Source organism: Moschus berezovskii, chromosome 17 (assembly GCF_049115385.1).
Source record: "Moschus berezovskii isolate FMDL1 chromosome 17, NW_MosBer_1.0, whole genome shotgun sequence".
Taxonomy (NCBI): domain Eukaryota; kingdom Metazoa; phylum Chordata; class Mammalia; order Artiodactyla; family Moschidae; genus Moschus; species Moschus berezovskii.
The window spans coordinates 20,049,390-20,074,873 of record NC_142476.1 but is presented as its reverse complement, the minus strand read 5'-3'; the positions used below and the strand labels follow the sequence as shown (position 1 = coordinate 20,074,873).

Genomic DNA, 25,484 nt, shown 5'->3' with positions numbered 1-25,484 from the left:
CCATGTGTCAGAATTCAGAGCTGTTGAGGTGTATGAGTGTGTACTCCACCTCCTCACCCTCCTTGAATCCTACACGTACTTTTCTCAAGGTTGTTAACTCCCCGTTTATGCCTACTGTGTCGTTTTCTTTTCATCAGGAACTGAATCAGGCCAAAGGGGAATAAAAATTTAAATCTTACAGATACAGAATAAAAATAACTGTTCGGATCATAAAAATGGAAAAATAATTTCTGTGGATCGATTCCCTTACAACAAAATTCACAACTCTTATTTTGTGAGAAAGAAGTGCTTTTTATTATAGAATACCTTGTCCTGTGTTCGTTGTTTCAATGATGAAGGGACTCTGAGCTTGTAAGCAAACCATGCCATAACTTATACTTTTTAGGTAGAGAAGTTGGTTAAAACACAAAATCAGTGTTTTGATAAATTCACTTTAAAATGTTTTTCACATCAAAGGCTTAAAACTAGTTATAACAGTGTGCTATCCCATTCCTCAGAACACAAGGATAACTTTGGTTACATAAATGCCAATTCTCATACCAATTTATGAACTCAAAATTCTACTCAAAAAGAAAAACACTCTTCTTAGCCATCAATTTCAGATGGGAGTTGTGATTTCCAGAGGAAATTGTAATGGTGTTCTCCCTAGGTTTTAATTCCTCTTATCCATATATGACACTTTCTCTGTCATATACTAAATTCTGCCCATCCTCATATTCGGTCAGTTCAGAATTTACTATAATTACCAAAATACCTCTAGACTATGTTTAAACGTGTATGTATATATTAAGGTGAATCTTATGAAATTGCTAATATTTGATCATTTTGTTTGTAAATAGTTTTTTCATGTGGTTGGACCTAATATGAACTTCAGCTGGATGGCTGTATTTCCTTATATATATATACTATGCAGTGTTTTTTGCTTTACTTCAGCAGAAAGAATGAAAATACTCTATTCATAAGTTCTTATGCAGCCTTGCAAAACTGTGCTTACTGACTACTGGTAAATTTCATGAAAATATTAAAAGTGTAGTAGCTTCCACAAAACAGTATTTAACCCAAAAATGTTTGATCCAAACTGGGTATACTGACTTTGAAGTACACTACCCATCTACTTTGGGCTTCCCTGGTGGCACAAGTAAAGAAATATGCCTGCCAAGCAGGAGACACAGGTTCAATCCCTGGGTTGGGAAGATCCCCTGGAGGAGGAAATAGCAACCCACTCTAGTATTCTTGCCTGGAGAATTCCATAAACAGAGGAGCCCAGTGGGCTGTAGTCCACAGGGTCGCAAAAAGTCAGACACGACATAGTGACTAAATAACAGCAACAACCCATCTACTTAACTGAAATAGCCTACCCTAAAAGATAGCTTTTGTAGGCTTAAGGTCAGTTCTAGAATCCACAGGCCAAATATAAAAATACCAAAGCACTTTCGACTGGAAGTTCTATTAATACATCTGTGTCCTCAAAGACATTTACTATTATAGAAGGCTAAGACCCTGAGACCCCACACTAAGCACCAGTTAAAGAGGTATGCTTCAGTCCTTACGTTTAAGGAAGTTAACGTTCAAGAGATATAAAAATATAAATAACGAGAAGATAGTCTGAGTATTTTAAGTTTCAAACTGGGACGATAAAATGTAAAAAGAAGACAGCACTTGAGAAACCTTAAAATGACTTCACACGTTAAGGACAAAAAGCCAAGTACAAATGTGTACTGAGCCCAGATTCAGTCACTACATTAACCAAAGGTTCTGGATTCAAGGAGTCCTTTTATCCTCCCGGAAGTAATGATTAGAGATCCTCCAGGTCAGTTAAGTCCACAGCCACTTTCAGGAAGAGGGTGTCATCTTTAATGTAGTTGCCCTTGGCATTCTCCAGAGTGGAATGAGCCACAAAGCGAGGACAGCCAGAGGCGATGTTCATCTCCCCATCGGGTCTCTTAAAGCTGCTGCTGTTGGGGTCCGCCTTGAAGGTCTCCATAATGTGGTTCTTTTTGCCACTCTGGTCCAGAAGCATCAGGGTCACCCTCTGCCTGAACGGCCACTGCAACAGTGAGTCAAACTCCCCTCGCATCACCACAAAGTACAAGGACAGGTGCGTCCCCTTCCCAGACCCATCCCCGTTCAGGTAGGCTCTAGCGCAGAGGCGGTAGCCACATCGGCTGGTGTAGAAGGGCTGGCTGAAGATGGATACTGTGTGTCCGTCCAGCGCCTCCTTCTTCTTCAGCTTGTAGTCTGTCACCTTCCAGATGAGCTTGCCGTTATAGCAGGCACTTTCTAGCAGTTTAAATCGCTCTTCGTTTTTATTCAGCTGTGCTTTATGAATATTAATGTGGGCATCATGTTTGTTAGTCTCCCCTTCCAAAACAACTGCAAAGAAAAAAAAAAAAAATTCTGAAGGCCTTAAAGCTGTCTTTCAAATATGCCCAAACAAATTTGGTTATCCAAAGTGAACCAATAAAATTCTGGCATCCCCAAGACAAACTGAATTCAATGTCCACCAATGTGCCATTCATATTAATAATACTGACTCCGTGATTCTCATGCCTTGGAAAGACTGGCCCAAGAAAACCCCAATGCGTCCTCTTGAACTGGAGCTCCCTGAAGTGTAGAGAAGACCCACTCAGCACGCGTCTAGCAGACTTTGGCGTGGTAAGCCCCACTATATTCTAACCGGGGTGCTTTTAAACAGCCAAACGTGTCTCTGCTTTTCTATACTTGAAACAATGCTCCCTACCACATCTTTCCCCTAGCCTTCTCATTGTCTGCTCTCCTTAACAAACCACCATTCCCTATTCTTGGAATTTCCTGGCCCACTTCCACCCTGTCCTTGTTCCAGTTCCCACTCAGGACCCTTCATTTTTGTCTGAGTGGCCAGAACCTCGTGTTGTTCTGTTTCACAAATACCAGACTCAGTACTGTTGACCCTGGACAGCTGTGCCTCTACATTGGCCTGTTTGCTTGTTTTCTTGAACACATGCAGAAGTCATGAAGCACCAGAAGAGAAGCAGAAAACATTAGACGTACCTAGTCTTTGGTCATTGGCTTCCAGCAGGGTGATTTTCTGTTTCACTGTATCAACTGCTTCCACCAAAGACCTCAGATCAAATTTACTTTGTTGCTGGTTAGCCATTTGTAATAGCTGACGCACCTGAACTTCTAGCCAAGTGGACTTGTCAATGTGACTGGCAAGAACCTTTCAGTACAAAAGGGATTATCATGTCAAAAAAACATGAATGATTCGTTGAGATCACATTTTTCAACTCAAACATTTCACCTTGAATTAACCAATTAGTGCAGTGAAAAAATGCACGGTTCAGCAGAGAGAGGATGTCAGAGAGATCAGTCACCTAACACCTTCCTCCCCCTCCGCAGCATCTCGGCTCCTGTTTCAGATCTTTGAACTGTTCTTCATCTGAGCCTTACTTCTCCCTTGGATTTTCTCCTCTTGGTTCTTTAACCTATCTTTATGTTCTCCCTGTCTGTCCTCTCACTTCCTTCTCTGACCCAATGCTTCTGATTCACTCCCGCTCTGCAAGAGGGCAGGAATGTGCTGGAAGAAGGCCCATCTGTTCTGGTCTGAGCACTGCAGGGGGCACTCAGTGCCCCAAGATAAGGCCTGAACATTTGGTTGCTCTCTTTAGATGGAAGGGATTAAATAAAACTATATTTCTCCTTCCCTCAGTGCCTTCGTGCTTGACTGGTTTTTGTGTTAGAAAAAGGTCAGAATTAAGTTCATAACAATTGACGGATTTTCATTTTGCTATACACACACACATCCACACAGTATGTAGACAAAGTATGGAAATGATACGGCCTACGTTTCTGGTATAATCTTCAGAAAGATTGCCCATATCACATTATGAAGTAGTTTGCACTATAAATTTTATAATCACAAGGCATTATTCTTTAGAAATCTGTTTATGGTTATTTAACATTCATGATTTACGAAGTAATTTTTGCTATATTTTAGTAATGTTTAACGCATTTTCTTCCCAAAGGAATTGTTTCACTCTGTTGACTACAAAATGCAGAACTACAGATGCTCTCAATAAATCTGAAATCAAGTGACTAATATTGGGTCAATAATGACAACCCTAATTGCCATAAACTGTGTAAAAGTACTGTACCAGTGCAAATGTGTACTGACGTGGCTAAGTGTACTGGGTTATGTAAAAGAAGATCTCTATTCTTAGGAAATGCATTGCGAAGTGTGTGGGGGAGAAGGGCTCTAATAGGCAGCTTGCTCTCAAAGGGTTAAGAAAGAACACCCAGAGAGAGGGGTGGGGACAGGGACAGGACGAGGGAGAGGAGAGGGCTGGGATGAGGCACCGGGAGAGGAGGAGGGAGCGCATGGGGCAGACACTGTCAGCCAGTGAGTTTCGGTGCAGAGCGCACAGGTGTTCTTTGCACGATCTTAGCTTTGCACCTTCGAAGTTATCTCCATTTAAATAGTTAAAGTCTAACTGGCTGTGAGGCTAAATCTTGGTTATGAATAGAAAGGCCATTGCTCACCTGCATATTTGAGAGGAAGCTTCCATTTTTGCCAAACAACTGCGCAAATTGCTTGAACTCCTTTTCGAATTTCTTCACTGTTTCTGCTAGCTGCTGGATTTTGCTTTCTTTTTGTTCTAGGCTCTTATATAAGTCAGAAATCTAGTAACAGGAATATGAATGAAGTCATTTAAATGCATGCAGACAAGTTAAAATAATTTGAGTATAGTTCCAGGAAAATACTACAGATAAGAAAGTATTTTAAGGAAAAATATGTACACATATTTAGAGAAAATATTTACAGATAGATTACTATATAATTCTAAGAAAATGTTTGAAGGTACTTCAAAAAAAGAGGGACCCACAGATTTCTCACCAGGCTTTGCCATGTGTAGCCCACTTTGATGGATCATCTCATGCGAGTGACGTCACTTAACTAAATGTGCTGAACTGGTTCTTGTCTTTCATTTAGTACGCACTTACTGAACAACCAGGACTCCCCTGTGGCTCAAATGGTAAAGAATCTGCGTGCCATGCAGGAGACCTGGGTTCGATCCCTGTGTCGGGAAGATCCTCCAGAGAAGGGGATGGCAACCCACTCCAAGTATTCTTGCCTGGAGAATCCCGCGGACAGGGGAGCCTGGTGAGCTTCAGTCCATGGGTTGCAAAGAGTCGGACATGACTGAGCAACTAACTACTATTACTACTAAACAACCACAGAGTTCGGATCACCACACCACAGTAGATGCTGTCTGCACGGTGCCAACAGTAATAGCTGCAACTTCCTATCCAATTATTATATTCATTAGCTCTTTTAATCCTCAAAGAACCCCATGAGTTGGATACGACAGTCAGCCTCATTTTATAGATAAGGAAACAGAGGCAGAGAATTTAGCCTTCCTAGTATACTGCTGAGAAGGCAATGGCAAGCCACTCCAGTACTCTTGCCTGGAAAATCCCATGGATGGAGGAGCCTGGTGGGCTGCAGTCCGTGGGGTCGCTAGGAGTCGGGCACGACTGAGCGACTTCACTTTCACTTTTCACTTTCACACATTGGAGAAGGAAATGGCAACCCACTCTAGTGTTCTTGCCTGGGGAATCCCAGGGACAGGGGAGCCTGGTGGGCTTCCGTCTATGGGGTCACACAGAGTCGGACACAACTGAAGTGACTCAGCAGCAGCAGTATACTGCTAGCAAGTGGTAGGCAAAACACATCACCTCTCAGAATTTGCAACCCCTTTGAGCGAAATAACTAAAAACCTCTGAGTGATCCTAGACAACCTTCTCTTACCCCTGCATCCATTCAATCAGCAGTACCTGGCAACTTTAACTCCTGACACAGAACAAAACAACTCTGACAACCACTTCTCACTGTATCTTGTTTCAGCCTGGACTGTTTCTTACCGGGTCTGCTATGATAGCTTCTTAGCCAGTCATACACCGTCCCTCACACACACACACCTGAAGAGAAGCTCTCCAGGAGCTGGACTGGCATGGGTCCTGTAGTCCATGGGAACTCCAGCAACTGGTTTGGTGCCTGGCACCAGTAGGTGCTTGATAGATGTTTATTAAATGAATGAATGAACACTCCCCCCTGTATTTAGCCTTGTTTGCCTCCAAATCATACTTCATACTGTGACCAGAAGAATGAGAAATGACACAGCTGGTCTTGTCATCCCTCCTGCTTAAGCAGCTCTAATGGACTTCTTCACAGCCACACAGGGCCCTACACAATCTGCCCAGGTCACCTTTCCAGCCTCATGCCCGTTCACACACTACACACCTTCTATTTCAGGCTTTGTGTTCAGGCACTTCCTCCTTCATCTAGAAATGGCCACTTTTTAAGCCTCACTCAAGGGCATATCCTCCCAGAAAGTATCCACACGAGCAGCACCTACCTAGGCCACCTCTTAAATTACATGACATCCTGATCATACTCTACTGTATAACTAACCCTCATGATTCTCATTGCCTTTTTGGTTATTTTGGGCATTTTTTTCCTCCACTAAATTGTTGAGGCTACCTGTCACCAAAGCCCCACACAGTGGCCGGCCTACAGTGGGCATCTGATACGTGTTTTATAAACGAACGCACAAATGGCCATGACAGCCATCCGATCTCTGGCTCCAAAATCTTCTACTTATAACCCGAGAGCTGACCTCCACCTGTGCACTGACGAAGCAAGCTCAATGTCTCCTCGCATCCCCTCCCACTTCTAACCCACTCCTGTTTGTAGGGCCCATCTCGGTTAATAACACTGCTGCGTTCCCTGACTTAGCTATAGCACATGACTCCAACCTGCGAATGCCTCTTAGCCCTCCCTCTGCCCACTGACAGGGCTGTGGTCAAGCCTTCACCTTCACCTTCACCCCCACCCACCGCCCCCTCCGGTATCTTGCTTCCACCTAATACTCAACTGCTTATTATGTGCCAGGCACTGTGCTAAGAGCATATATGTTATATAACATATATATAATATAGCATATTTTATATATATATATATATAAAAATAATTTGACCCTCACTACAACCCCATTTTACAAATGAGGACATTATGGAAGGGAGAGGTTAAGTACCTTGCCCAAACTCATATATGCTGAAGCAGGTCTCAAACCCAGGCATTCAGGCACCAGGGCCCTCACTCAGCCATTGCCAGGCTCTTCTGCTACACCGTCTAGTTTACTGCAGCACCTTTCTGCCTGCTTCTCTGTCTTCGTTCTCTTCTCTTCTTCTATCCATCTCCCATGCTACCACCAGCTGTCTTATTCTTAACCAGACAATTAACTGGCCAAGTATCTTCCTATTTAAAAATACCTGTTAACTCCTTATACTGGCAAACATTACTTCCAACTCTCGCCCTTAAATCCTTTCTGAAATAGGGCAGAATATGAACAGATTTTTAAAATCATCGAATGTATAGTTTTTAAAACTTCCTGGCTTATGTGGAAGGTCATTTCAGTTTGGACCCAGCGCACCCAGCCTCCAGCCCTTCCCTCTCTTACACTCTGGTGTCTCTCCAGCCCCTGAACCCCATTTCCTTGAACCATCATGTCTCTCTACCTTCACATCAACTTTCCCCTTTGGGACTATCCTCTTTCCACAACATTTTAACTAACAGACCTTCTCTTTCTTCAAGACGGTACAGCTCGGATGTGTTACCTTGAAAAGCCTTCTGCACTCCCACAGGGCAACCTGCTACAGCCTCTGTACCCCAACACAGGGCACCCCCATGGCATGTGCTATGGGGACAGTGCCTTATACATTTGCATTTTGGTGAGCTCTTCAAGGGTAGGTGCTGGGTCTCCCCTGACCCAGTGTCCACAGCAACTAGCCCTGTACCTGACACGTGGCACGTTTTTGTTGAATGAATGGATAGGTGAAGGAGGCAACTGTTATAGAAAGAACTTGGGAATGGCTCAAGGCAGCATGCCTTCTACCAAAGTTACAGTTTAATCAGGCTTTCTACTTTTCTCCACCATCTGACCCTGAAACTCATATCCCTACTTTAATATGGAATCAGACAACATAAAATAATCTGTAGAAGTAAAATTCAGCATCCTCTATGCAGATGGATGGTTTCCTTCCCTTCCAGGGTTTTAAAAGTCTGATCCTCTGTGATGCCCTAACAAAATGATGCATTGTTGGAATAATTAATAGAATCAGTATTGGGGGCAGTCCACTATGAATATATCAGGGACTAAGGCTAGGCTGGCATTTGAACACATAATTTCACTTGATAATCACAATTCAGTGAAATAAATATGTACGTATGCATTGATTAGGTTGCAAAGTTAGTAAGTTAAGATTTATTACAAAATGTATAATAACCACAGTGCCCAGAACAGATAGTCAAACGTTGTTTCGGGGTAATACTGATTTCATTTAAAAACACCAAACACCTACTAGGTTCCTACTAGGGAATAACCAAGAGGTGTGTGGGTAGGCTGCAGAGAGGTAGTGTGGTGTACCCTGGGGAACACTGGGCTGACAATCAGGGGACATGGGTTTGAGATTGAATTCTGCCCCTTAAAGTCATAAACACAGCAAAATTTCTTTGAATTTAGTTATTTCATCTGTTGGTTGAGGGGGCTGGACCCAAAGATCTCAAAGGCACTTTCCAGTTTGATGTGCTCTAATCCCAGGAGTCTGTCTGGTCACTTAGTAGAAAAACATCTACCTCCAGTGGACTTCCACTTAAAACAGAGGAGACTATAAAAATGCCAACAAGTACAAATCCCAGCAATTCTGTTGCCTCCCTTTATACTTGAACCCTTGATCACCTGCTCCTCTAATTGGAAGTTCTTTTCTAAAACCAGAAGCATGTGGTCCTGTAAGGCCGAACGCTCATGTTCCTGCAGGTTCCCCCGTTTATCCTTTAAGACAAAGAGAAACATGAGTCAGGTTGTTGAAAGGCTTCCAACATGAGGGTGGTGGCAGGACATTCTGGTAAAGCAGAACTTTTAACAACTTTGCTGCCTTGTCTCAAGGTGGGTTTCAGGGAAAAGGATCCCTCCCAGGCCCCTTTTACATCTTTACGATTCTTTGGTACCCAGGAGACACAGAGTCAGGCCACTATCAAATTTCTCAGTGCTGCTTTCCTTCCTTGCCCTGTGCTGTGTTCAGACATTCAGTAGTGTCTGACTCTTTGTGACCCCATGGACTGTAGCCCACCAGGCTCCTCTGTCCATGTAATTCTCCAGGCAAGAACACTGGAGTGGATTGCCATTTCCTCTTCCAGGGATCTTCCCAACCCAGGAATTGAACCCAAGTCCTTGTATCTTCTGCACTGGCAGGCAGATTCATTACCACTAGTGCCACCTGGGAAGCCTTTCCTTGCTCTAGGAGCATATGATTGAGGGCTAAGTGTAGCTATCATCACCTCTCAACTATTCCCATATAAAACCTATCTCCTTGGTGGTGGGTTACCTCCTGATCAGCCAACCAAGCAAACTTCTCTACCACTTTTTATCACTGTCACGCTATTATGGGCAGAAGGTGAACCGAACTGTAGTTTCAGCCCATGCAAATTTGTTGCCCTCAAAATAGAATTATATGTTTGCAAGAACAAATGGTTACCTTTTCCCTGATCCTTAAAATTTCATTGCAGGTTGCCTCTACTACTAATAAAAGCAAATGGTATGGGTGACCCATAGATTCTAAGGAAACATTTATCATCAATTTCCCTTCAGTTGAGGGTTGGCCCTCTTCCAGAGCACAACTCCCCAGCCATCCCCAGCTCTGGTACTAAGATAAGTCCTCAAATACAATCCAAATGGGAGATTGAGCCTAACTGTAAAGAAGAATCCTTTTAGAGCTGGAAAGCAATTCTGTGTTTCATGTGTGAGGAAGATAAACCCTACCCTTTCTGCAGCTGAGACAATTGTGGTTTGATATGTGACACATTTATGGACTCTTCACTGATTTTTTTAAAGATTTTTTCAAATAGCTTTTTTTAAAAAAAATAAGAGAAACATATGCTGGGTTCAAGGGCTTCTCCAGTGGCTCTGCGGTAAAGAATCCACCTGCAGTGCAGGAGACACAAGAGTCATGGGTTCGTTCCCTGGGTTGGGGAGATACGCTGGAGGAAGAAGGGCATGGCAACCCACTCCAGTATTCTTGCCTGGAGGATCCCATGGACAGAGGAGCCTGGCAGGCTACAGTCCACAGGGTCACAAAGAGTTGGACAGGACTGAAGCGACTGAGCGTGGTAGAGCATGCTTGTGCCAAACAACACAGCAAGCTGTAGAATGAAAAGTAGAAGTCCCCTTTTCCCTATCTCCACATCCAATGCCCTAGTCTCACTCACCAGAGTCAGCGAAGATATATATACATTTTCAACACAGTGAGGTCATAGTGTAAGTAGTTTAAAAAATACACATCTCATGCTTTTTATTGATGCATAGTGTTCCAAAATATAAATGTACATATATATATATTTCACTTTTGTGGATTTTTTTTTTTTGCTAAATACAGTAGTCCCAGCTTAGCCACAGTTTTGATATCTGAAACCACAGGTTTCAGTTTACCCATGGTTAATCATGGTCTAAAAATATTAAATAGACAATTTTAGAAAATAATTCATATTTTAAATTGTAAACTGTTCTGAGTAGCATGATGCAATCTTATTTCTTCCTGCTCTATCCTGCCCCAGAGGTAAGTGATCCCACTGTCCAGGTATCCAAACTATACGTACTACCCACCCATCAGTCACTTAGTCATCTCGGTTATCAGATTAACTGTTGTAGTATCGAAGTGCTGTGGTCAAGTAACCCTTATTTATTCAATAATGGCCCCAAGTGATTCTGGCAATTCAGGTATCCTCTTGCTGTGCCTAATTTACAAATGTGTAACTTTATCATATGTATGTTATAGGAGAAAAAATATAGTATATATAGGGTTTGGTACTAACTATGGTTTCAGACATCCATCGAGGCTCCTGGAATCTATCCTCCATGGACAAGATATATTTGCTGTGTATGTGTTTGTGTAGGTGCATGATCATTGCATACTTATGAAAAGATATCTGTGAAATAAATTCCTAGCAGTAAAACTGTAAGGTCAATGTGTCAGGTCACATTTTTATTTTCATAGATATAAGAAAACCTCAAAAAGTAGGATTATAAATTTTATGTATATATAAACTATTTCTGAAACTAATTCTGTTTCTCTGGAGAACCCTAATATAATTGCCAGTCTTTTTTTTTTTCTATTCCATATATAGTTATTATAAAACATTGGCTATATTCCTGTGTGCATTATAATATATACTTGTAGCTTATTTATTTTATCCATAGAAGCTTGTATTTCTTAATTCCCTACTCCCATCTTCCCTCTCCCTACTGGTAACCACTAGTTATTGCCAGTCTTCCAGTTTCAGACACTGAATATCCTGCACCTTGAATGGAATCAAGGAGTAAAATGAAAGCGAGAAATGAATGATACAGCAGAAGGCAGACACAGTTACTCCATACCTTCACAGTACAGCCGTAGTGCTTAAAAGGACAGTCTTGTTCAGCTTCAGGACACACGGCCAGGTGTTCATCCACCTGTGAAACAGACAGCCTCAGGCTGTAGAAATGCATCCTGACTCTCCAGCTACCTGGTATAACTGTAGTCAGCAGGGAGCCAAGGGTGGCTTGGGGAGAAGACAGGAAACAGAAGGGAAAAAAGCCAAGCTGAGGCTGGGGCCAGGAGAGCTAACATGGAAACGGAGAATTCTCAGGAAGAAGAATTTTCAGGAAGAAGGTGAGGGAAGACACAACCATGGTCATCATGAGGATAAGGTAAGCCTCGGACCCCCGCCTTGGGATTTTATCAAACACACACCGTAATGACTACTGAAACTTTATCTTACATAAAATCACTGAGAGAATTATTTACACTTACCTCAGTTCTTGGAATGATCTGCAAACACTTGTTGGGACAAGATACTGGGTAGTCAGGACACAAGTTTTCCTCGTGATTCTGAAACAATGAAACGGTGCTGAAATAAAGCCAACCTGGCTTCCAAAGGCTCCCTGTATGTGTGTGTACATATAACCCCTTGGGGCTCTATGCAATGTGGCTCACCCTCTACAAGAAGGTGCAGCCTAGTGGCAAAAAGGTTCCAGATGGCTGTTTGCTCAGTATAAATGAATTCAATTTTCCAATTATACCAAAGAAGGTCAGAGGTCATGGGGCTGACAGAAGACAGATGATGCGCGTCACTGGCATGGCTCCTTTGGACATGCAAAAGGTACCCATGCTTTCTTCTTACACCTGTATCCTGCCTCGCTGATTGTCAGAGCATCCTGAGGACAGAGAGTGTGGTCCCCTCCTTGTGACTCAGCTCCTAGAGTCACTCCTGGCCCACTCACACTCAGCAGGTGATCAAACAGCATTTTTGCCAACGATACATGAAAAAAGTCCTACCGAGAAGGCTTTCAGCTTTTTATAGCACCCTCAGATAAGTTATTCTTTGGACCTCTTTCTGCACAAAAATAAATTCAGAAAAGTGCTTCTGGTACCCCATCTGATTCACTATGACCACTCAGGCAGAATTCAGTCCCATAAAGATGCCCGTTTTTTTTTTTTTTTTTTTTTACCTGTAGATTGATGACGACCACATCCTTTTTGCAATAAAGGCATTTTTCCTCTCGAAACTGGCAGTATGCACTCAGATGCTCTTTCAGATCTTGGCGAAGGACTGGCTCCCGACAGTTTTCATTAGGGCACTGCACAGGCTGGAATAGGCAGTGCTGAAGGTGGTCCTGCAACAGGTAACAACAGGCCAGTGGGACACACCGAGCAGGGCACTGGGAAGGGGAGCCGGCCGCAAAGCCCAGGAGGGAGGAGGTGGGGAGGACCCCGGGGCAGCAGGAGGACAAGCTGGGAAGGCTGGTGGGGGATGGACAGCTCCCTGCAGAGGCCGCCTGCTGCCTCTGCTGAGGACAGGGCATGGAGGCTGTGAAAGCCAGCCTGGTCTGGAGGACAGGACTTCGAAGATGGGTGATGAGGGAAGCATGCTGAGTTTATCTAGATCACCTACTAACCTGCTCACATTCTCAGGTTAGTCCCTGAACATCTTCCTTAGCTCTGCCAGTTAATTTACCAGCTCCTCAAGGTCACTTCTTTTGTGCGCCCTGCATGCCCACCCCCAGCACCAAGTCCAAATCTCTGCACCCTTTTGTTGCTTAGTAGCTCAGTGGTGTCCAACTCTTTGCAACCCTGTGGACTGGAGCCCGCCAGGCTCCTTTGTCCATGGGGATTCACCAGGCAAGAATACTGGAGTGGGTTGCCATGCCCTTCTCCAGGGGATCTTCCCAACCCAGGGATCAAACCTGCATCCCGAGCATTGGCAGGCGTTTTCTTTACCTCTGAGCCACCAGGGAAGCCCCGGGTGGTAAAAGCTGAAACAGAGGGCTGAGAGGGAAGAAGAGAAGGCCAGCTCCTAAGTAAGTGAAGGAAGGGGAAGGACTGGAGGAAGGAAAGGGAGGAAGAGGGAGAGGGAGCTGTCCCAGAAGTAGTAAAGCAGAGCAGTGAGAGGAGTTCAGGAATCAGAATCCCAGGCCCAGGAGAAGCTTGGGCCAGCCTTGTCAAGTCGGGAGAAAATGATTAGAAAATGATGACATGGACAACGTTTGGTCCAGTGTTATTCACATTACAGACTTTTACAAGCAGGCAAGTCTTAACAAGACCTGGGGATAACACTGCAAGTTCCTGTGATGCTGACAAGGTATCAAAATCCTAGTGGGCTTGTTCCCCACCACAAGATCCTTTAAAACAGAGCTGACAAGCTACAGCCCTTGGGCCAAACCTGGCCCACTACTTGTTTCTGTAAATAAGGTGTAACTGAGAACACCCACACGTATTTCTTCCCATGTTGGCTATGGCCGCTTTCCCTCCAAGATGGGACAGTGAGGCAGCTGCGACAGACACTGGCTGGCAAAGCTTAAAATATTTACTATCTGGCTCCTGAGAGAAATAGTTTGCTGACCCCTCCTCTGAAGGAAAAAAAAAAGGGCACATAGTTTTTCTACAGGACGTAAATAAACATTATAGCTATTCTCCTTTGCCTCTAGTAATGACAGTGACAGCTGAAATCTACATCTTCTCCAAAATTCACGGATGCTACCCCTCAGCTGTCACCAAAATAGTCAACATTCATCAAGACTCTGCATCCTGTGAAATCCTACAGCTTACCACACAGGTGATGGAGAACAGGGAGTAAGAGGGAATATTAATACGAAAGAAACAGGTGAAGAGAAACCAGCCGCTATTCTCCAGAAGCTGATGATCTGGTCACGAGAGCTGACTGATGGCCATTCGAGCCTCATTTCCTTCTCAGGTTTGGTGACAACCAAGGTGGTCCCTACTACCGGACCTGACTATCAAAACAAGTGTTGAGGGACTGTCTCAGGAAAACACAAAAATCTTTTGTGAACTTCCAAAGAAATTATTGGGTTAACAGGGAAATCATCTACACATTTCTGAGCTCAGTGCCTGGGGGGTTGGAGGAATGCTGGGGAAAGGACTGAATCACTAGAAATATATTCCACAGTGTGGTGTGGGAGGGTGGGAGGGGAAACTTGTAGCAGTCTCCAAGCAGTTCCCTGGAAGCTAGAGACATCTGCCTCATGTTCATTCATGGTGTGATGGAACCTGACCTGGGCTTGCTCTGGCAAAGTTGCATTTCCTGTTTCCCATTTAACGACTTTCTGCTGATGGATGGGAAAGTAACGGAGGGCAGTTTCATCTGAAAGGAACTCGACAACCCGTCACCTCCCTGATACCTTGTTTGTCTGCATCTCTTACCCACGCTTTACCTTCACACTGCATCCTAGGTCTGTTCTGGTCTGTGTCATCTTCCTTTAGATCACAACCTCTAAGACAGCAGGGCCCCTAGCAGCCAGGAAACACCCACCCCAGCACCTGCAATGCTTCCAGGCAGGGACCCCTTACAACTATGTCTTTCTGCAGTCATGCCCTGGAATCCCAAGTCCTTCACAGTTTTCCAAAATGACGTATCCTTGGCTTGACCATTTCTTTTGCCCAGCATGTCCCATCCTCTTTTGAATCAATGATCCCTGGCCTGTAATTCAAGGTCTAGCACACGTTGGTATGTTCTCCATGTGTTCCACACAGAATGAATCTCTTCTTGTGAGATTCATTTCCCACCTTAGCCCTTGGCGTGCTACACTGTAGCCAGCTGTACTGCTAGACAGAAATTCTCTGAGGGCCACCCACCAAAACCCTGTACCATGCTTAGCTCAGGAACTGACACAGAAAAATGTGCTCAGTACCTGACATTAGAAAATGGCAGACACTGTTCATGAGTAATACCAACCTGGTATCGTCCCAGAATAATCTTGGCATTACATCTGGGAGCATTTTTGCAAAACACATACAAATTGAGGACTTCCCTTTTGCAGCAATTGTCTTTAAACACCTAAAAGATAAACATAATAGATTCACACACTCCAAAGCTTTAGAGCAACGTGAAGGAATCTATTATTAATTTGGTCTTCAGTTCATCTCAAAAGTTGGGTGGAAACTTCCAGTCAGTGGTTGGAATGGAAATACCAGATTCGCCACCATATAAGAAAAGACCGTCTCATATACATCTGACAGGCCACCAAACATACAAGCCAGGTAATTCAATGCTTACTGCAGTAGGCTGAAGCTGGGGGAAATCTGGTGGTGAATTTGACCCCACATGCTCAAAGGTCAGGAGGTGGGGCTGTGGATGGGGGCGATGCTTTCAGCTTCCTGTCCCAGGGTAAACGTTGTATTAGTCATCTGGTGGTATCACTGAAGCTCTGCTGACTTATGTTTTAGCACAAGTCAGGAGTTGGCAAACTTTCTCCATAAAGGGTCTGAGAGTAAATTATTTTCAGCTTTGCCAGCCACATTGCGATGTCCTCTGTTGCCACTATTCAGCCCTGCTGTACACAATACTTAAGTGAATGGGCATGTCTGTGTTCCGATAAGATGTTATTTATGGACACAAATGTGAATTTCATATGATTTTCAAATGTTACAGAACATTACTCTTTTGATTTATAAATTTTTACTTTGAAATAAACTCACAAGAAGTTGCAAAAATAGCACAGAGTTCCTGTGTACCCTTCTTTTGATTTTTTTTCAATGATTTAAAAATATAAAAGCCATTCTTAGCTCACAAGCCATACAAAAACAGGTGGCAGGCTGGATCAGTCCCAACAAATCCCACGATGTAGTATGCCAACCCCTGGCTAGTGGGTGAGGCAGAAACAAGTACAGCTAGGCATATGGAAAATGCATTATAAGAGCAAAGGGAAGGCACATGTACCTTTGACTAAAAAGACAAATAACCCACTTAAAAAACGGGATAGAAATCTCTACAAAGAAGATATCCAACTGGCCAAGCACATGAAATAATGCTCCATGTCATCAAACACTAGAGCATCAAAACCACGAGGTATCTCTTCATAACCACTAGGAAGGCTATAATCAAAAAGATGGAGCACAACAAATTTTGGCAAGGATCTAGAGAAATTGGGAACTCTCATGCCTTGCTGGAAAGAACACTGCTTTGGAAAACAGCCTGGCGGCTCCTCAGAATATTAAACATAGAGTTACCATGTGACCCAGTCATTCCACTCCGAGGCACACACGCCAGAAACACGCACACTTTAAAGGCAAATTTTTATGGCATACACATTGTATCTCAATAAAGCTATTGTTGGATTTAATAAAAGAAAGTTTGAGAGACTAAACAGAGGAGAGAGTGAATTGTAGGGAATAGGATGTTTCATTTCTGCAAGCAACTCACAGTAACTGGAGCTCGGATAGAAAAAGGGTAAAGAGGATGTCGGAAAAAAGACCTGGGGATTCCGTAGGGACCCAAACACTCCTCTCTTGAACAGGGGTGGGAGTGGGGTCCAACCTGACCACACAGCAGAGGAATATGGACTCCAAGGAAGGATCCCCCCTCCTGCTCTCCTGCTCCAACTCCTCTGTCCAGTTCAACCCAGGACACTGGCTGCTCCATCCCAAACCAGGGATCGTCTTACCTCCTGAGATTTGATCACCTCCTTATCTACAGGGCAGAGTGGGACTGCGTCCAGTTCTCTGGAAAGAAAAATCAAAATGAAGCCAGAGTTAAGTGTTGACCTCAACAACCTTTCTAAGAGCAGCCCCAGTGCTCCAGCCACACTTGACCCCTTGAAGTTCCCCCCGAGCAGGCCAGGGCCCATCTTTACTCATGCTGTTCCCTCTTTCCAGAAGGGGCCCTCTGGTACCCCAATTTCAGCACCTCCTCAGTGAAAGTCCTGAAAGTCCCACTCATCCTCCAGGATGTGAGTCCAAGAGGGAGTCCCGCAGGCAGAGTCAAATGGTCTCTGCCAGCGTTCCCTTGGCGGGCCTATGCTATCACACTGTACCACCACTTGTCTCCTCCACTACAACAGAAGATTCTAGAGGGTCCTGTTTTACACTGAACCTCTAACTCTTCACCTCTGTGCCCTGCCTCAAGGCAAGGGAAGGTCAGAGCACCTACAAGAAAGACCCTCTTGGGAGACAGGTCCTTCCCTGTAGACTGTGCACTGAGGTTGGCCCTTGTGTGCAAAACAGGTGTGGTCTGAATTTTAAGAAGAGGTGACGATCAATAGGATAGCGGGAAGAAAATGAAGGTTATACTCCTCAGGCTCTCAGAGAAGGGCCCGGGGAGAGCCCGTCCTCATATTTGTGCTTCTGTGGGCAACCACAGTAATTCCCGAAACCCTGATCGTAGTTGAGCGGTCACAGACGACCGCTCCCAGGAACACGCTGGCCGGAGCAGAGGCCCCGCCCGCTCACCTCAGGGACAGGATGCAGTGGTGGCAGAAGCGGTGCCCACAGCCCGTCTGGTGGGGGTTGTGCAGCACTGAGTGGCAGAAGGCACACTTGTAGCGCTCTTCCAACTGTTCCACAAACTGGTACTCTGTGTCGGGCTCGAAGTCCAAGGAAATGGAGTTGCCAGAATTCTGGCGGGTGAAACCACAGGGCACACCTCCTTGCTCCTCAAAATAGGCCATCCTGGGGGATCAGAAGAGAAGGAAAATTCAGTGTGCAAACACCAAAACCACTAGAGCCATCAGGTGTTTTAATTATTTGTTCCCTAATTGGTGACCATCACCCACAGGGCCCTTCTGTCGTGACTGTGTAACAGTGACAACCTCCTGCCACTGGAGGGCTCCTGCAGAAGGGAGATAGATGGCTTTGGGGTGCTGGCGTGGGAGTCTAAATCAGATGACTTCTAGCAGGGTTGTGTGTGACTTCAGCTCTTTGTCCATCAAAGAGCTAAATTATCCTTCAGTGGGGCTACAAGCTTGGACAAAATAGAGCCAAGTGTTAACTACATTCTGAATAAACTTGTTATGGATTTTTCTTCCACTCAGTTGAGAAAACTGAAACAAATGTTAACAAGCAAGAACCTTGCACGCCAATGTATTTCTTGCAAAATATAAAGATATATCACCACCACCAAGCCACACCGTTTCTCACCTGAGCTGAATAAAAGCCCATTAACCGCTTTTCCTTCCAATCTATTCTCCATTCTATAGCCAGGGTGATATTTTCCCAAAGAAACGATGAGGGAAGGTTATCCCTCTTCATCATTCCGTGGCTTCCCAGGGCTTTTAGATTAAAGCCCATAGTGCTAAGCATACTCCTCACTCAATAGCTTCCTGGATGTCCCCTCCCCTTGCTTCCTGCACACCAGCCACACAGGCTTTCTTTCAAATATATCATGCTGTCTCTAGCCCCAGGGCCTTTGCACAAGCTGTTGCCTCTGTGCTTCCCCCCATCCCCTTCCATTCCTCTTCACTTAGTTAACTCACATTCATGATTCAAATTTCATTTCAAGCTTCATATTCTCAGGTAAGCTTTCGCTTCTTACCCTAATCTGCTAGGAGGCCAATTCACTAGTCTGTAAAACACTTAAAGCTCCCATGGAGCAGCTGGAGGTATGAGTAAAGGTATGGGTGAAGGGTGGAATTTTTGCTATATAATCTATACAATCCTACTGAATTTTTGAACATGAATATATTACCTATCCAAAAATTTAAAAATATACAAAACCAAAACACTATTCACTCACTGTTGTGTCTATCATAGAACCAGGTTCTTTCCCTTCAGAGCAATGCTTGATTTGAGACTGGATATGCATTTGTGTGGTTATTTTATTTATATCTATCATTGGAGGGACTGATGCTAAAGCTGAAACTGCAATACTTTGGCCACCTCATGCGACGAGTTGACTCACTGGAAAAGACTCTGATGCTGGGAAAGGTTGGGGGCGGGAGGAGAAGGGGACGACGGAGAATGAGATGGCTGGATGCCATCACTGACTCTGTGGACATGAGTTTGAGTGTACTCCGGGAGTTGGTGATGGACAGGGAGGCCTGGCGTGCTGTGATTCATGGGGTCGCGGAGAGTCGGACACGACTGAGCGACTGAACTGAACTGAACTGATGCTTCTCTGTGACAAACAGATAGCATCTGGTCTTGCTCACTGTTGCGTTTCCAGCCCTTAGCACCAAGCCAGGCGTGGAGAACAACTTAGCTATTTGCTGAGTTAATGTTATTGAATGGAATTTTTTTCAAAACCCTCAACAGGGCAACTATAAGCAGCGTTGGCCTCTAACACAGTGATTCTTTTATTTTGGGTGGGGGGGAGTAATAGGGGAGGGAAATTAAGAGGTACAAACTTCCAGTTACAAAAATAAATGAGTCATAACACAGTGATTCTTAACCTTTTCTGAGCAAGGACTCTACCCACCTTTGAAAATCTGATGAAAACTCTAGACCCTTCTACCTATGAAATAGCACAGACACCTCACACCTGGACCTTTAAGGACCCTGGGGACCCCCACTTGTGGTCCTCAGGTTGACAAGAGCTCTGCCTGCCCCGAGGCATGCTGCTACCCTTGGCCCAGTGCCAGGAGTGATGCTCTCTGCGTCTGCAAACGGTGAGAGTATGGGTGGTCCTTGGTGAAAGGAAAGGAGTGACGTCCTTCTGTGTGGTTGTGGTACAGGAAGGCCTGGCCTTCGGGCTTGCTTGCTTTGGCCTGTTCTTGGGATCCCTCATGAGTTTCCTGTAGCAGATGAGGTCAGCTGGGCCTGGGAGCGGCTGTGTGTGGCCTGACCACATCGGTGGGAGAAGAGCAGCCCCACTCAACCCTCAGCTCTGCCCAGGTCAGCCACGGGCCTGTCCCACTGCTGTCGTGGTCTGAAGCTGGGCTATGGCCCGGGTGAATGGAGCAGAGAAACCAACTGGCCTCCTTCAGCAAATCAAGCTTTCTCTCTGGACGAGCTTGGCAGACCAGGGGATTTTTTTTTCTCCCCCTTACCCTGGGGTTTAAGACCAAAGTTCCACCTTTCTCCTCTCTGTGTGTTTCCTACAGAACTTCAAGGGTAGCAAGTGAGCAGACCAAGATGTGGTTGTTCCCCTTTTAACGTGGTTTACTCTTGAGATTTAACAAAAGTTTTAGTTATGAAGATAAAGAGGCACAGCACTTGATCTACACACACGACCTGATAACCAAGACTGGAGAATGTATCCCAACTGCCCTGACCTGCCCTGTGTCATCTAGTCCCAAACAGGAGGACAGCTCGCATTCTCTGCCCCTGGAGGACCCTCTCTCGAGACCAGGCTCACGTCTGAGTCACACAGCATCTAAATTTGGGCCCTCACAGAGATACCCTAAAGCAGCAGACCTGTTCAACTCCAGAACAAGGCAGGAGAAGCACATTCTCTCCTCTTTCTTAGCACAAGAATCTAATGCACTCATCTGTGTGTCTGTCCATTTTTCTCTGTTTTCCACTCAATTTTGTTAGGAACCCAAAGTCACTCCACAAAATAAAATCCCTTAAGAAATTTGAGGACGGCAAAGAGATTTTGCTTCTGTGGGTTATATGTATTAATATTTACCATATTTGAGATTAAAACTGAGGAACTAAAAAAAATCCTTATTAATTAATTCACTTTAAGATAACAATGGGATTTCCCTGGTGGCTCAGATGGTAAAGAATCCGCCTGCAATGCAGGAGACCTGGGTTCAATCCTTGGGTTGGGAAGATCCCCTGGAGAAGGGAATGGCTTCCCTGGTGGCTCAGTGGTAAAGAACTCACCTGCTAATGCAGGAAACATAAGAGATGTGGGTTTGATCCCTGGGTTGGGAAGATCCCTTGGACGAGGGCATGGCAACTGACTCTAGTATTCTTGCCTTGAGAATCCCATGGACAGAGAGACCTGGCGGGCTACAGCCCACAGGGTCACAAAGAGTTGGACACGACAAGCGACTCAGCATGCAAGCACACAAGATAATAATGAGCCAGTTATATGTTAACATAAATCATATTTTTATGAAAAATAATCATTTTCCAAAAGCAAAAATTAGAAGAGTGGCATTTAAAATATATATATTTTTGCACATCTCTGGGCTTAAGAGAAGATAGCTGGTTGTTCGTATCTACTCTGCATTCAGTGTGTTGCATTATTACATGTCATGGAGCTTCTGCACACTCATAAAAGGAAAGTAAAAATGGAAAATGATATCTTAGTATTATTATGCAGACAATTTGCCCATGCAGATCCCCTGAAAGGGTCTCAGGGAGCTCCAGGCAATGGTGTGGTGGTTAAATGCCAAACATTAGCACTCTGTGGGGAAAAGTTGCAAGTGAATGTTGTCAATTCTATGCCGAAACATACCTGAATGACGTACGAGCCCCTTGGCTGTAGGAAGCCCATGTCAGGGCCCCTTAAGTCCAGTTTGGGGACCACTGCTCTATCAGGCTGCCCGGTGGCCTGCCTCTTGTCAATCTTTATTCCGACAGGCCCAGCATGTGACCCTCACAGATAGTCTGCTTCCACCTGCTGAACGGCCCACAGAGGACCACAATTACCCTACCACTGTGTGTCTGGCCGGGCTCTGGTCAGTATGCCTAGGTCATCCACTGACCTTGTTCACTCTCCACGAGGTTATCTTGTCCAATACATGTCCTCAAGATATCAAGTTTTCATCTCATTAGACACACAAAAAAATAAGCACTTGTGTTCTGCTATACAATAAGGACTTGCGATGTTTCAGGGCAATGTTCTTAGCCAAGCAGAACCAAGCAGTAAATTTTCCCAGGGCAGGGTCTGTCTCCTTCCTTTGAAGCTCCATCAGGCCTGTGACTAAGCTCCAAAAATGGAATTGATGCACTGTGCTCGCTGACGTTAGAGAGCCCCAATAATAGAACTATAAAGGCTGATGTTTCTTTGTCTAACAAATACATTTCTCTAACCACTTCAACATTTCCAGCTGGTACTCTGTCATTCCTAGGAGGTTATTTAGTAGAAATGAGTAAGAGCTCCATTTTATTAAAATCTTTCCCCTCTGGGTATAATAGCTTATGTAACAGGAACAGTCAAAGATTTCAGTTCTTATAAATAAGAAAAAAAAAATCATCAAAATTACTTTTAGAGCTTGTATATCTCCTTACTGCAGTAAACAGTGCCTTATTCCTACCATCAATAGAATTATAATGGTCCTCCTACTAAAGTTATTAACTCAAACCAAAAAAGACAGAGAAAATGACATTCCATCTGCTCCCTAAGAACTCTTACTGAGTTACTTTTAAATGTTATTATTAAGCTTCATAAACTGATGCATCTTTTAGCTGAGAATTTTCTAGAAATTCCAAAGAAAGTCTGTGATGTCGCTATTTAAATTATTTCCTCCCTCTTTCCCTTCCTTCCTTCCCTGCTTTCTTCCTTTCTTGAGACGCTTTGTCATGTGCTTTAATATCTGGTAGATCCCGGGCCTGAACTTGACCCCACTGTTCTTCTTCACTTAGGTATTTCTTCTTATTCGTTTTTGGGGAACACATAATAAATAAGCTAACATTCTGAAACAGCATGAATTTGGCTTTTAGTTAGAATCAAAAGGACACAAGTCTAGCAGAATTCAGTCTCGGGTGTAACAAAAAAATAGGAAGGTCTGTGTCTGTCTGTCCACCACTCAGGAATGCTTCTCTATATCATGTTTTACTTCATAATACATAAGCCCAGGAACCTTCTTTAGAGTTTTCAATTTCTGATCCTTGAAAATTCAAGATCAAATCCCAGAGTGAAAAGGGCACTGGATCGGAGACCTGGGCTCAAGCCCTGCTCTGCCACTCACTCGCTGTGACACGGCGGGAGACATCCCAGGGCTTCCTTGTTTGTACGCGCCTGCACACACTCAGCACCTACGTGCCCTGGGTTGGGTCCTGAGAACATGTAGACCTGTGACAACACATCTGCCCTTGAGGGTCTCCAAGAGGAGCAGCGGAAATCAGACCGGGGAATGATACATGACAACACTTTGGAGGCGAGTCCCATCAAGAGAGATTTAAACAAGCTGCTGGAGCCCAGGTGAGGGGTAGCTAACACTTTCTGAGGTGTGTACTGATTCCAGAGAGAAGAAAACATTCCCACCGGTCTTGCAGAAGGAGGAGGCATTTTCTAAAATGAAGGAGATAAAACCATTTCCCAGAGGGTATCACAAAGTTCTGGAGCAGTTTAATGTTAACTGGAGCTGAACCTGGAGTTAGGGGAACGCACCAGTCATCTGCCTGTTTGCTCTCAGATCCACCCTCTGCCCTGGTCTGCACTGTGAAGGGAGCTGGCGCCCCAAAACCCTGTTTGCAGGGTTCCCTGGCTTCTGGCTCCCTTCAGAAAAGGAGAGACACTGGCAGGAGACTGCAGGGTGGGAGGAACGGAGGCGTAGACGGCTGTCCCCTCATTCCCGGTGCTGGGCAGCACCTCAACAGCGACCCGGCTCCTCCGCGGCCTTCATCCCCACCAACGGCCGCCCTCTCTGTGGACGAGCTCCAGCAGGCAGGTCCCCGCTCCGAAGCTCTGGAAACGCCATCTCCTCTTCGTCCCGTCCAATCTAGAGCGGGTGGGCGGCTTCCCGGCGCGAGTCCTCTCGGAGGGGCCTCACTCGGGCCTCCGCGTGGCGTCCCGGCTTCGCCGTCCGTGGCGGGGCCGCTTCCCGTGCAGCTAACCCCGCTTCCGGGAGCGCCTCGCGAGGCGCCCGTGAGGGGCGTGTGGTGAGGGCCGGCCCGCCGTGAGGGGCGAGGGGCGCCGGCCCGGAGTCCCGTGTGCACGCCACGGGCTTCATCTTCGGGGGTGGCAGACACAGAAGACAGGCCCAGGCGGCGAGCTGAGGGGCAGAAGCGCCACCGCGGCCAAAGGAGGGTGGCGGCGGCCTGGCCTACGGCAGGGGCGGAGAGGCGCCCTGTTCGCGCGCGTAGATTCCGAAGCGGGTCTGTGGAGGGGCTGCGGGAGCGCACACGGGGAGGGCCCCGGGTTCCGGTGCGGAGGACCGGCTGACGAGGACGCCAGTGGGGCAGGGGCGGACGGAAGCGGGGCGAGTGGAGAACTCGGGGGAGACAGAAGCAGGGCCAGCCTCAGGGCAGCGGGGGTGACTCAGACCAGCTGACCTCCAACGTCCCTTCCACCATGAACTACATGGTTCCGGGGAATGGCCACTTTTCTTTGGGCTAAGGATAATCATTTTAGAATTGCCCAAGGCCCCATTTATATATGTATTCTACCTTTTTTTTTACCTTGGCTGCCATTTTAGTGATGACATTTGTCATAATAGGTTTCTATCTGCGTCAGGAACATAGGATCTGGAGAGATAAGACATCCCAGAGCAATAGCTGCTGGGGAGCTCCAGGAAGCTAGAGCGGGAGTCTGCAGTCTGGTCCTGTCCCAGCACAGCCCCTGCTTCTCCCTACTTGGGACCATTTATTTATTATTCTTGGCTGTGCTGGGTCTTTATTTGTTGCTGCATGGAGGTCTCTCCGCCTGTGGAGGCAACGTGCTCCATAAAGGGCTTTTCTTCTTCTTCTCTTTTGCCACCTCTCCTTCCTCCTCCTCTTCCACTTCTTTTTCCTTTGGTTTTTAGTTCTTGTCGTTTCTTTTAATTTCCCTGCTAGTCACTCTTCTTCCTGGAAGAGCAGCATCTCAGAACTCAAGGGCCAGCAAGTGGGGCTACTCTTCAGTCGTAATGTGCAGGCTTCTCATTGCCGGGGCTCCTCTTGTCGCGGAGCACAGGCTCTAGGCATGCGGGCTTCCGTCCTTGTGGCTCCCGGGCCCTAGAGCACGGGCTCAGTAGTTGGGGTGCACGGGCTTAGTTGCTCTGCATCATGTGGGATCTTCCCAGATCGAGGATGGAACCTTTGTCTCCGGCGTTGGCAGGCAGATTCTTCACCACTGAGCCACCAGGGAAGCCCCCTGTTTGAGATTTAATAGGTGATGCTTCCCCCCAAGGTAACCCCCATTCAGCTGGTGTGACCCCCCCTTCCCATGAGATCCCTACAACCAGTGACTGGATTTGACAACAGTTCCCAGGGTCCAGGGATGGTTGTTAAATGTACCTCGGTGCCTGGGGGAGTGGGGTGGTCTGGGGAAGGTGGGAGAGGCCTGCAGCCCCTTCTGAGTCCCCTTT

General features: G+C 45.6%; 1 protein-coding gene across 3 annotated transcripts in view; it reads right to left on the bottom strand.

Moving 5' to 3' along the window:
* Positions 1–278: 278 nt before the first annotated feature.
* Positions 279–25,484, bottom strand: part of TRAF5 (TNF receptor associated factor 5) — a 45,690-nt gene continuing 20,484 nt past the window's right edge. The window contains exons 2-11 of one of the 3 annotated variants that reach the window (XM_055419027.2): positions 17,815–18,033; positions 17,031–17,088; positions 15,323–15,424; positions 12,582–12,746; positions 11,884–11,961; positions 11,469–11,543; positions 8,778–8,870; positions 4,519–4,659; positions 3,031–3,199; positions 279–2,373 (exon numbers count right to left, since the gene is read on the bottom strand). In XM_055419027.2, coding sequence (XP_055275002.2) covers positions 1,796–2,373; positions 3,031–3,199; positions 4,519–4,659; positions 8,778–8,870; positions 11,469–11,543; positions 11,884–11,961; positions 12,582–12,746; positions 15,323–15,424; positions 17,031–17,088; positions 17,815–18,032 — 1,677 coding nt within the window. In that variant the 5' untranslated portion in view covers position 18,033 and the 3' untranslated portion in view covers positions 279–1,795. The remainder of the gene's footprint in view (positions 2,374–3,030; positions 3,200–4,518; positions 4,660–8,777; positions 8,871–11,468; positions 11,544–11,883; positions 11,962–12,581; positions 12,747–15,322; positions 15,425–17,030; positions 17,089–17,814; positions 18,034–25,484) is intronic. The other 2 variants (XM_088845246.1, XM_055419029.2) reach the window with 2 other exon arrangements.